The sequence below is a fragment of the Lygodium microphyllum genome, chromosome 1, assembly GCF_053477565.2.
Source record: "Lygodium microphyllum isolate KBCC chromosome 1, Lygodium_microphyllum_v1.1.10, whole genome shotgun sequence".
Lineage (NCBI taxonomy): Eukaryota > Viridiplantae > Streptophyta > Polypodiopsida > Schizaeales > Lygodiaceae > Lygodium > Lygodium microphyllum.
This window is the reverse complement of record NC_141135.1, coordinates 55,254,616-55,266,894: the sequence shown is the minus strand read 5'-3', so window position 1 is coordinate 55,266,894 and position 12,279 is coordinate 55,254,616. Positions and strand designations below refer to the sequence as shown.

At 43.0% G+C, this 12,279-nt stretch overlaps 2 protein-coding genes across 2 annotated transcripts; both read left to right on the top strand.

The window, feature by feature from the left end:
* Nucleotides 1–1,181: 1,181 nt before the first annotated feature.
* LOC148041137 (large ribosomal subunit protein eL27-like) lies at nucleotides 1,182–2,342 on the top strand. Its single transcript, XM_087677933.1, has 2 exons — nucleotides 1,182–1,384; nucleotides 1,889–2,342. The coding sequence occupies exons 1-2, from the start codon at nucleotides 1,182–1,184 to the stop codon at nucleotides 2,340–2,342; spliced, it is 657 nt and encodes a 218-aa protein (XP_087534059.1).
* An 8,273-nt stretch (nucleotides 2,343–10,615) lies between these two features.
* Nucleotides 10,616–11,365, top strand: LOC148041136 (large ribosomal subunit protein eL27-like). Its single transcript, XM_087677802.1, has 2 exons — nucleotides 10,616–10,665; nucleotides 10,908–11,365. The coding sequence occupies exons 1-2, from the start codon at nucleotides 10,616–10,618 to the stop codon at nucleotides 11,359–11,361; spliced, it is 504 nt and encodes a 167-aa protein (XP_087533928.1). The 3' UTR covers nucleotides 11,362–11,365.
* Nucleotides 11,366–12,279: the final 914 nt, after the last annotated feature.

The following is a 12,279-nucleotide window of genomic DNA, read 5'->3' as shown; positions in this document are numbered from 1 at the left end:
AATGGATGGAGGATGCAAGGAAAATGGAAAAACCAGGATTTGTGGAGACTGCTGGTGATACTACACATCCTATTCTGCAGATTGGAAAAATTCCTTTGTCTATGCAGGATGGGAAAAAGAAATACCTGTCCGATGTATTTCATGTCCCGAATATCACCAAGAATCTGGTTTCTGTTGGTCAAATGGTTGAGCAAGGCTTGCAGGTCAGATTTAATCCTTATGGATGCTTTGTTGAGGATATGAAAAATAAAGGTCGCTTAATAGCAAAAGGAAAGAAGAAGGGAAGAATGTTTACGTTGGATGCAGACATGTCTGAATTTAGTGCAGCAATGTTTGCACATGGGACCGGTGTAGTTGCAGATATTGATATCTGGCATAAACGCATTGGTCATGTTAATGTACCGAAAAATGAAGTTAGTGATGCAATTTCCTAGCCGTTGACACTTCCAAATCACTTAGTCTACTTTTCATTATGCTTTTGAACCATCTTTCATCACTGGTTCATCAAATCAGTCCTCCCTCCCTCTCTCTCTCTTTTAAACAACCATATGAACAGAACAAGGAGGAGAGAGAAATAAGAGAGAAATTTTGATTTTTTATCTTGCTAAATAGTACACCATTTCTTGTGCAGATCGGAGCGGTGTCGTATTGCTGCGCATTCGAGGTGTGAAAACCACCTAAAAGTCGTGTGTGTGATTTGATACTTTGTACATATTTAGTTGTTATGTTTGCTCTTTCATTCTATGTCGAAGACGGAGAAGAATAAGGAATTTTGGTAGACTGGTAACTTGAGATGCAATTACATGGACCACTTTGATTGTGACCAAGGGTTCGTTTGAAAGCTGTGGCAGCATAGGAGCATTCCCAATGGGCCAAGAGATACATGCTGAGATCATCCTAAGGGGCCTAGAAAGAGACTCTGTTGTTGATGACATGCTTGTGGACATGTATGAATTATGTGACAACTCGTGAATGGGCAACGGCAGTTGATAGAACAAAACTACCAATTTCTATTCTCTACAGGAAGGATCTTGTGAAACTAGATGGTACAGATTCCATGCTGTTGTATGGTTATGGATCATATGAGTATCCAATTGAGCCAGAATTTTGATCAAATAGATTAGCGCTGATTGATAGAGGATTTGTGTATGCTGTTGCACACATACGCGGAGGGGGGAGAGATGGGAGGAAAATGGTATGAAGACGGGAAGCTATTGAAAAAGAAGAACACTTTTATTGACTTTATTGCCTCAGCAGAACAGCTATTGGCCCACAATTTTGGTGCTAAGGACAAGTTATGTATCCATGGGAGAAGTGCAGGTGGTCTGTTGATTGGTGCTGTGCTAAATATGAGGCGTGTGGAACAAAAAGGAAGGAAAAAGAGGTTTTTTTAAAGGGGAAAAAAGGAAGATCTTTTTTTGAATCGAGAGAGAGGGAAAATAGACGAATGAGGAAAGAAAATAGGGGGAGGAATGCCATGGACGGAGCTATCGGATTGTGAGCACCGTAGCAGAAGGAGATGCAGAAGACAAAGAGGCCATGGTGCAGCTAAAGAATAAGACGAAGAAGGAGGTGACGGGGGCTCATATGGCAGACGATGAGGCGAAGACCTACTGAAGATGGCGGACAGTCAATCGCGGACGAAGGTGAGGACTAAGCTGCTACAAAAGACGAGAATCTGAGAATCTGAGACCACGACGAAGCTAATGGGAGAGCCGACAGAGGCGATGTAGCTTCAATGACAAGGAAACTGGTGAACTCTCCTGAGACGAAGGCTGGGAACGGGATGACAAAGGCGTGGATGAAGCCGAGATGAAGCCGAAGGGAGGAAACACGACATTATTGTGGTTAAGTTATCATTTATCACTGGCGTGTAGAGAAATTGAAGAGGAGACTTCATTGAGGAGGAAGTTGATGGAAACCTGCAACTGAGGGGGGGGAAGTTCTTGAAGCCCAACAAGGTGGTGGTCATCCTGCAGGGCCGCTATGCAGGTCGGAAGGCTGTCATCATCAAGAACTACGACGATGACACGCAGAGCCGCTCTTATGGCCATGCTCTGGTTGCAGGCATCGACAGGTACCCCCGGAAGGTGATAAAGAAGGCTTCTCAGAAGAAGATTGCCAAGAGGTCTCGCTTGAAGCCTTTTATCAAACTTGTCAACTACAACCACATTATGCCAACTAGGTACACTCTTGACGTTGTTCTTAAGACTGTTGTTACTGCTGAAAAGCTCGAGACTAAGGCTAAGAGAGTTGAAATAAGAAAGGAGACCAAGGCAATATTTGAAGAGAGATTCAAAACGGGGAAGAACAGGTGGTTTTTCTCCAAGTTGCGATTTTGAAGCCTGTAGGACAGCTGCTGCCTGCTGAATTGAACAGTGTGGTAGTCTTCTGATAGCGGATGTTTCCAACAGCCTTTCTCAATTTTATCTTCAGCTCTACCTCCAGCTCCTCACACAGAAGGCACAAGTTTGTATATGAATCAATGTGTGATATTGCTGGTCAAGATAACCAGATGAAGGCATTGCTATTTTCAGCCACAGAAATTTACAGGTTTACATGGTTAAGGGAGTGGGAAGTATGCTGAATGTACTTGTTGAATGTACTGTGAATGCACCTGCCCTCAGAGATTCCTATTGTGGGTTATGAGCTGATTCCAAATGTTCTCTTGCACTGTCAGATGGCTCCATTACTCCAGACAATGTCCCTGAAACAGCACCTGTGACTGGGATTTATCTCAAATATGTGTGGTTCAAATTCAAAGTGATAGAAGGATTACAGTCTGTAATGTGCACTCTTCAAAGCTAACTACCCTTCAATTCCTAGGATGTGTCAAAGTAAAGATAATCAGCAAGAGTTACCACTGTTCTCCTGAGTACTTTGCTAACTATTGGAAATATAGTAACCAGTAATGATATTCAGACCCAGGTTATCCTAGACAACGAAGCACTTCCTTGCTCGTTGTCTCTGTTTTCTCAAAATCGTGTGAAAAATATAAAGAAGGAAGAAGAAATGAGAAAAGACTCGTAATTTAATTCGATTTTTTATGTGATGTCTGGTGCTGGAGCAAGCTGATCTATTGGAGCGATTTCCATTCAGATGAAGTTGATTATTAACCTCCTATCCTGATATTATTCAAAGTCCTCCGTGGTCGCGACTTTGCTTTCGAAACCCTTCGACATCTTTGGTGAACCTGACGTGAAAGCGTCGCAGAAATTTCAGGATGGGAGATACTTCAGCCTCTATTTCAGCTTCTTCTACAGTTCCAGCTGCGTCTACTTCAGCTCCATCTATGACTGCTGCGTCAAGTACTTCAACGGAGGATCTAAAGTAGATTTTGCAGAATATGTCCATGTATATGCAGCTCCAAAATCAGCAAACACAATTGTATATGCAGCAGCAGCAACAATTGCATCAACAGCAGTTGTCCCTGCAAAGGCAACTCTATTCGGAGCAGGAGAATGCAAACAGCGCGACTAAGGCTATTGAAGCAGTTGAGAGTGAGAAGAAGTTATTTGACGGCCGTAATGTTTCAGCATATTTGAAGACATATGAGATCAAGATGGGGTTTTTTGGAGTTCCTGCTGGACTTATGAGTAAGTACTTCCTTCGTCTTGTCACACCTGCTTTGAGGACAAAAGTGACTGATCTTTTTATTCAAAATACACATTGGCAAGATTTTAAGAAGGCCTTGAAAGAAGAATACTTCCTTGAGGACTTTGGTATGGCTACTCGGCGGTCATTCCGAGAGTGGGTCTACATGCCAAACAAAGGTCTCGCTGCTTCGGAGTTGATTCGAGAATTCGAGGAAAGGTATAGTCAGCTTGATGCCATTGAACAAAGAGCATTGGATGTTGAAAAAGTTGAGCTTTTCTTGCAAGCTGCAGATCCTGCTCTTCAAGAAGAATTGGGTGAGCTTCTTGAAGATCGCACGAAGCCTATGGGTCTTAAAAGTGATTGGCAGGATGCTCAGGATGCAGTCTCGACTTTGACCAAGAGGAGGATATGGAAGACTCGCCTACAGAATGGTTCCATGACACCTACACCATCATCAGCTCCTATGACTACTTCTATCCCTGTTATTTCTTCTCCTCCTCAGCCAATTTCTTGGCCTATGCCAGTGCCTACTGTTGCCACTCCACCTATTCCTCCTGTTCCACGACCGATGCCTACACCTTTTGCTCCAAAACCATCCACTCCATCGGTACCTACTTCTCTTGATGACATAATCAAAGGCATCACAGATTTGACACTGGAGTCAATCAAATCGGAGTTGGTGGGTAAGTTGAAGGAGCAGTTTGCTTCGACTGCGCCTGCTACTTCTTCTAGTGCTCCTACTGCACCTAGGAGTGCTCCTAGTGCACCTAGGAGAGATCGGAGATGTATTTGGTGTGATAGTATGGACCATCAGCATTGCAGGGATTGTGATTCTTTTCAGGATGCAAGAAGGCAGAATTTGGTATATTGGGGGCAAGATGGTAAGATTTGGTTGACTGAGACAGGAGCTCCACTTGCTACCAACTTTGGTAAAGGTGGAATGAAGAAGTTAGTGGAGGACATGGCTACACGTACTTTTATGTGACATCTAGAGGTGATGCTTCTGCATATGGAGTTCAGATTGAGAAGGGTTCAGAGACTCAGTCAGCACTATGGACATATGCTATGGAGACTGCAAACAAGGGAAAAATTCAGCAAACTGTTTTGACTAGTGCAGGCTCTAGCATCAGATCAGAGACAGGTTTGGACTCGCCTGTTGACAGGTATTCTATTTATGCTTATTTGGCTAAGTCTCATGGTGCAGATGTACTTGTTGAGGAGAAGCGTAAGAGAGATGAAGAAAATCCAAGTGCAGCTAAGAAGACTAGAGGGGGTGAGTTTGTTACTCCACCTACTGCAGGACTGTCTTCAAGACCAGGGCCAGATCAACAGATGGAGGATGCTCAAAAGAGAGAAAAGAGGCAAGACCCTAGAGAGAGAAAGCAGCCAGGATTCAGATTGATGTCCGATATTGAGACATCTACAGACATGAAGAAAATCTTTAATGATAAGATACTTGGCAGTGAGGTGACTTTCACTATTTCTGAGATTTTGGGCATCTCAAAAAGAGAGTTTTAGGATCAGTTTCAGGAGGTCTTGAAGAGGAAAAGACATGCATTGTCTACCACTGATACACAGGGAGTTTTGATTGGGGAGTTGGATGAGGATGAGGATGAGGTTATGGTTGATAATGCTTCTGTTTTTCCGCAGGTAGAGAAGAGGGTTCAGCCTATGCATTATGCTGAAATTGATGAGCATGTCATGATACTGCGTAGTCACTTTTCGCGGAGCCATTGGGCTAGGGCAACTACAGAGACGATGGTAAAGATTGGAGAGAAACAGGTGCCTTATGTTGCATTGGTTGATCATGGTTCAGAGATTAATCTCATAGTTCGTGGAGTTTATGAGAGTAACAGATGGCCTATGGATGTAGAGCATGGATGGCGTATGAGAGCCGCCAATAACACTGCAGGTGATTTGTATGCTGCCTGTCCTAGTGTCAGGGTTTCTATTGGTGATGTAGAGGAGGATTTTCATTTCTTTGTGCAGGATTCATGCTCTTATCCCATAATTCTTGGTCAGCCATTCATTACAGAGATGCGCATTTAAACAAAGGTCATGGATGATGGATCTGCTTATGCACGGATTCGCAGTAAAGATGGTATGAGAGCAGTTCAGTTTATGACTGTATGTGTGAACCATGTTAGAAACAGAGATACTCTCAGAGATGCACCTTTGCCCCCTGTGAGAGATTCGGGTTTTCATTAGGTACCGCCGTTTCGCGAGACGACAGTGGTACAGAGGAGAGGAGATTGGAGTTCTCGCCTCCTGGCAGCAGTGTTTTCTCCTCCGGTTATGTTGGGATTTCAGCAAACAGTTCAATGAGTTATCAGAAGACTTCTAGGTTGCCTAGAGCTGCCAGGCAGTATATATGCAGGAAGGAGAAAAATTTGAAAAATGCAAAAATTTTGGAGGATGATGAGCACATAGATGGGATGTATGACAGTGTGATTTGTGCAGATACGATGAGAGAGATGGGAGATATGCTGAAAACTGATATGCTGAATTGTCACGGTAATGTATTAGTGCAGTCCCTGGACATGTTTCATGAAATTGCAGATTTTATGTCACAGATTGAGTCAGAGGCTGAGGTAACTCAGCAAAGAGTGTTGAGTGCTGAAGAAATTCAGCAAACAGAGTTTCCAGCTGGTTATGAACAGCTTTCAGAGAGACAGAGGGCTGAAAACTTTCAGCCAACAGAGTTTACTGCTGAGATATTTCAGCGTTCAGAGTTTGGGGCTGTTCCTATGCAATCCATAGAGCAGAGGGCTGAGAATATTCAGCCATTGGAGTGCAGAATTGCTGATTTACAGCAAGGTTTATGTAATGCAGAAGAGCATAATGAAGCCAGGGTTGACACGAAATACAAAACTGTGGATAAGAAGGTGAAGCCGGTTGTTGTACCGCTTCCACCTGACAGTGATCAGCAAATAGAGAAGGCTGCTAAACAACAAATTTTGAGGAATCCGGAGCATATTGGTCATAAATTTTCAGCAGAGACTCTTGCTGAATTGAAAATTGAAAATGGTGATTTCTTGTTACCCATAGAGAAGCAATGCTTTCAGGATATGCTTAAGCAACATGGAAGGGGATTTGCTTTTTTCCCACATGAGATTGGATGTGTGAATCCTGATATTGTTGCTCCTATGGTCATTTTTACTATTCCTCATATCCCATGGAATCTCCGACCTATTCCAGTGCCTAAAGCACACTTGCCAAAGCTGATTGATTTATTGAATGAGAAAATCAGGATGGAAATCCTTGAGCCTTCATCTGCACCATACTCAAACAAGTGGTTTACAGTTCCAAAGAAGAATGGTACTCTCCGATTTATTCAGGACATGCAGCCAGTGAACAGAGTTACTATCAGGAATGTTGGTATAGGTCCAGTTGTGGATGAGTTTGCAGAGGCATTTGCTGGACGTGCCATCTATTCTTTGGGTGATTTGTATTCAGGATATGATCAGTTTCAGCTGGCTTTGGAAAGCAGGGACATAACCACCATGAGAACTCCTATTGGGCTTGTCAGGATGTGTACCTTGCCTCAAGGTGCCACTAATTCTGTTGCGCATATGATGAATGCCATACATAAGGTCCTTCGTGATTACATACCTCAGCTTACTATGCCTTTCTTAGATGATGTGCCCATTAAGGGGTGTGCAGAAGAAGAGAAGAATGAGAGCCTAAATGAGCAGGGATGCAGATACTTTGTGGCTGATCATATTTCAACATGTGAGAAGATTTTGGCCAGGTTAGAAGAAGAAAACTTGACACTTTCAGGGCAAAAATCTGTTTTTGGAGTGAATGAGGTTGTCATTGTTGGGCATATGTGTGGATATTATGGCAGGAAACCCTCACCTGATAAGGTGAATGCTATAGGCAAGATTGCAAAGTATTGTTCTACTACTTCAGAGGTACAGAGATTCATTGGTGCTTGTGTGTTTTATATGATTTGGATACCTCATTTTGCACACATAGCAGATTGTTTGTATCAGCTGCTTCGAAAGGGGCAGAAATTCTATTGGGATGAGAGCCACACTAGAGCCATGTGGAAATTAAAGAAGTTATTGCAGAATGCTCCTACTCTCAGGAAAGCGGATTATAATTGTGAAAGGCCTATTGTATTGACAGTTGACACTAGTCCAATTGGCATAGGTTGGGCTGTGGGTCAAGATGATGCAGATGGAAATAGGTATGCTATTCGGTTTGGGGCAAAAGTCCTAAACGAGAGACAGAGGAGATATCCGCAAATCAAGAGAGAGTTATTGGGGATTGTCACAGCTCTTAAATGTGACAAGGAGTACTTTATTGGAGCTTCAGTTGTGGTAGAGACAGATTGCTTGCCATTGATTGGTATGATCACGAGTTGCTCTACTCTGGATATAGCTATGTTGAGATGGATTGCATATATCAAGTCATTAAATCCGGAATTTAAACACATAGCAGGGAAGGATAATCCAGTGGCAGATATGTTGTCTAGAGCCAGATATGATGATGAGGAGACTCTACTTGCAGAAGAGGATGATGCAGAAATTTCAGCCACTATGGTTGATCATGTTTGTCATGTCTATGATATTGTGGCTTTCACAGAAGAACTCTATGTTGGAGATTGGTTGCAGATTGGCAGGTACCTTAGTACATTAAGCAAAAGAGATGAATGGACAGATGAAGAGTTCAAGAAGATCAGAAGGAAAGCCTATGGTTATTTTCTCAAGGATGGATTTCTTTGGAAGCATCCGAAGAAAAGAGGCGGATTACCTTTGCGGGTTGTCTGCGATAGAGGGACACAGTTACAGGTGATGAGGGAGTTTCATGAGAGTCCTTGGGCTGGTCATAGAGGAGTATGGGCTACTTATGAGAAAATCAAGGAGAAATATTGGTGGAAAGGCATGTATAGAGATGTTTCTCATTTTGTTGAGACTTGCAGAGACTGCCAGATGTATTCAGTAGTGCGTCATCGAGATGAGCTTCATCCGATCTATCCACTATGCATTCATTATAAGTGGGTAGTTGATTTGGTTACCATGCCTATGGGTCTATGGCAGATGGGGTACATTGTTTTGGCTAGAGAGGATCTTACCAATCATGTTGAGGGCAGATCTTTGAGAACGAAGACCACTAGTGCAGTGTGTAAATTCTTATTGGAGGAAATTTTCTGCAGGTATGGTTGTGTGGGTAAGATCACTGCGGATCGTGGTGAATTGGATGCAGATGAAGCTAGGGAGTTTTTCTCTCAGCTAGGAATCAAGTTGGCTCTAACCACAGCATATAATCCAGAGGGAAATGGAAAGAGTGAAAGAGGGCATCCGCCGATAGTGAAAGCATTAGCCAAAGCATGCAGAGGACGGATTGGAGAATGGCCAAGACTTCTACCATTTGCTTTATGGGCTGATCGTACGACTCATAGTGTTACCACAGGATATATGATTGCAGAGTTGATGTATGGTCAAAAACCTGTTATGCCGACTTGTGCTTTGACTTGGTCAGTTTTACCTTGGCAGGAGGATTTGATGAGAGAAGAGCTCTTAGCTCTTTGGATTCGATAGTTGGAGAGGAGACCAGAGGATATTCAGCTAGCTATTGACAGGTTGAAGGTTGCTAGACTAAGGAACAAGGATAGGTTTGACAGCAGGCATCGCTTGCGGCCTAGATCAATAGAAGAGGGAGATTGGGTATTGGTCTTTGATAGCAGCCTTGAAAATCAGCATACTGCACTTCGGAAGATGGTGAAAAGATGGTTTGGGCCATACATAGTCAGACATGTCTTTGATAATGCAACATATGAGCTGACTGAATTGGATGGGACAGTGCTTAGAGTGCCTATTGCTGGAAAAAGAATCAAGATTTTCAAGAAAAGAGATAATGAGGATTATGCATTGGAAGAATTTTCAAGAGAAGAGCAACGACAAGAAACTCCAATGGAAGAGACACATGATATAACAGATAATCTTGTTGATCTACCGGAAATGCATAACGAAGAGATTGATCTGTTTGTGGATCTTGATGTCAATGATCATGGGTAGTTGGCCCATCCGGAGGATGCGCAGGATTAGAGGGGGTGGATGTCGTACTGCTGCGCATTCGAGATGTGAAAATCACCTAAAAGTCGTGTGTGTGATTTGATACTTTGTACATATTTAGTTATTATGTTTGCTCTTTCATTCTATGCCGAAGACGGAGAAGAATAAGGAATTTTGGTAGACTGGTAACTTGAGATGCAATTACATGGACCACTTTGATTGTGACCAAGGGTTCGTTTGAAAGCTGTGGCAGCATAGGAGCATTCCCAATGGGCCAAGAGATACATGCTGAGATCATCCTAAGGGGCCTAGAAAGAGACTCTATTGTTGATGACATGCTTGTGGACATGTATGAATTATGTGACAACTCGTGAATGGGCAACGGCAGTTGATAGAACAAAACTACCAATTTCTATTCTCTACAGGAAGGATCTTGTGAAACTAGATGGTACAGATTCCATGCTGTTGTATGGTTATGGATCATATGAGTATCCAATTGAGCGAGAATTTTGATCAAATAGATTAGCGCTGATTGATAGAGGATTTGTGTATGCTGTTGCACATATACGCGGAGGGGGAGAGATGGGAGGAAAATGGTATGAAGACGGGAAGCTATTGAAAAAGAAGAAACACGTTTATTGACTTTATTGCCTCAGCAGAACACCTATTGGCCCACAATTTTGGTGTTAAGGACAAGTTATGTATCCATGGGAGAAGTGCAGGTGGTCTATTGATTGGTGCTGTGCTAAATATAAGGCGTGTGGAACAAAAAGGAAGGAAAAAGAGGTTTTTTTAAGGGGAAAAAAGGAAGAGCTTTTTTTGAATCGAGAGAGAGGGAAAATAGACGAATGAGGAAAGAAAATAGGGGGAGGAACGCCATGGACGGAGCTATCGGATTGTGAGCACCGTAGCAGAAGGAGATGCAGAAGACAAAGAGGCCATGGTGCAGCTAAAGAATAAGACAAAGAAGGAGGTGACGGGGGTGCATATGGCAGACGATGAGGCGAAGACCTACTGAAGATGGCGGACAGTCAATCGTTGGACGAAGGTGAGGACTAAGCTGCTACAAAAGACAAGAATCTGAGAATCTGAGACCACGACGAAGCTAATGGGAGAGCCGACAGAGGCGATGTAGCTTCAATGACAAGGAAACTGGTGAACTCTCCTGAAACGAAGGTTGGGAACAGGATGACAAAGGCGTGGATGAAGCCGAGATGAAGCTGAAGGGAGGAAACATGACATTATTGTGGTTAAGTTATCATTTATCACCGGCGTGTAGAGAAATTGAAGAGGAGACTTCATTGAGGAGGAAGTTGATGGAAACTTGCAACTAAGGGGGGGGAAGTTCCTGAAGCCCAACAAGGTGGTGGTCATCCTGCAGGGCCGCTACACAGGTCGGAAGGCTGTCATCATCAAGAACTACAACGATGACACGCAGAGCCGCTCTTATGGCCATGCTCTAGTTGCAGGCATCGACACGTACCCCCGGAAGGTGATAAAGAAGGCTTCTCAGAAGAAGATTGCCAAGAGGTCTCGCTTGAAGCCTTTTATCAAACTTGTCAACTACAACCACATTATGCCAACTAGGTACACTCTTGACGTTGTTCTTAAGACTGTTGTTACTGCTGAAAAGCTCGAGACTAAGGCTAAGAGAGTTGAAACAAGAAAGGAGACCAAGGAAATATTTGAAGAGAGATTCAAAACGGGGAAGAACAGGTGGTTTTTCTCCAAGTTGCGATTTTGAAGCCTGTAGGACAGCTGCTGCCTGCTGAATTGAACAGTGTGGTAGTCTTCTGATAGCGGATGTTTCCAACAGCCTTTCTCAATTTTATCTTCAGCTCTACCTCCAGCTCCTCACACATAAGGCACAAGTTTGTATATGAATCAATGCGTGATATTGCTGGTCAAGATAACCAGATGAAGGCATTGCTATTTTCAGCCACAGAAATTTACAGGTTTACACGGTTAAGGGAGTGGGAAGTATGCTGAATGTACTGCGAATGCACCTGCCCTTAGAGATTCCTATTGTGGGTTATGAGCTGATTCCCAATGTTCTCTTGCACTGTCAGATGGCTCCATTACTCCAGACAATGTCCCTGAAACAACACCTGTGACTGGAATTTATCTCAAATATGTGTGGTTCAAATTCAAAGTGATAGAAGGATTACAGTCTGTAATGTGCACTCTTCAAAGCCAGCTACCCTTCAATGCCTAGGATGTGTCAAAGTAAAGATAATCAGCAAGAGTTACCACTGTTCTCCTGAGTACTTTGCTAACTATTGGAAACATAATAACCAGTAATGATATTCAAACCCGGGTTATCCTAGACAACGAAGCATTTCCTTACTCGTTGTCTCTGTTTTCTCAAAATCCTGTGAAAAATATAAATAAGGAAGAAGAAAGGAGAAAAGACTCGTAATTTAATTCGATTTTTTATGTGATGTCTGGTGCTGGAGCAAGCTGATCTATTGGAGCGATTTCCATTCAGATGAAGTTGATTATTAACCTCCTATCCTGATATTATTCAAAGTCCTCCGTGGTCGCGACTTTGCTTTCGAAAACCCTTCGACAGTGGAGAGTGAAAAATTGAAGCATCCAATACCCAAGAGTAGGGAGAGAATGGTTGCAGTTCAAAAAAATCCAGTTTTTGGGGGAAAGAAGA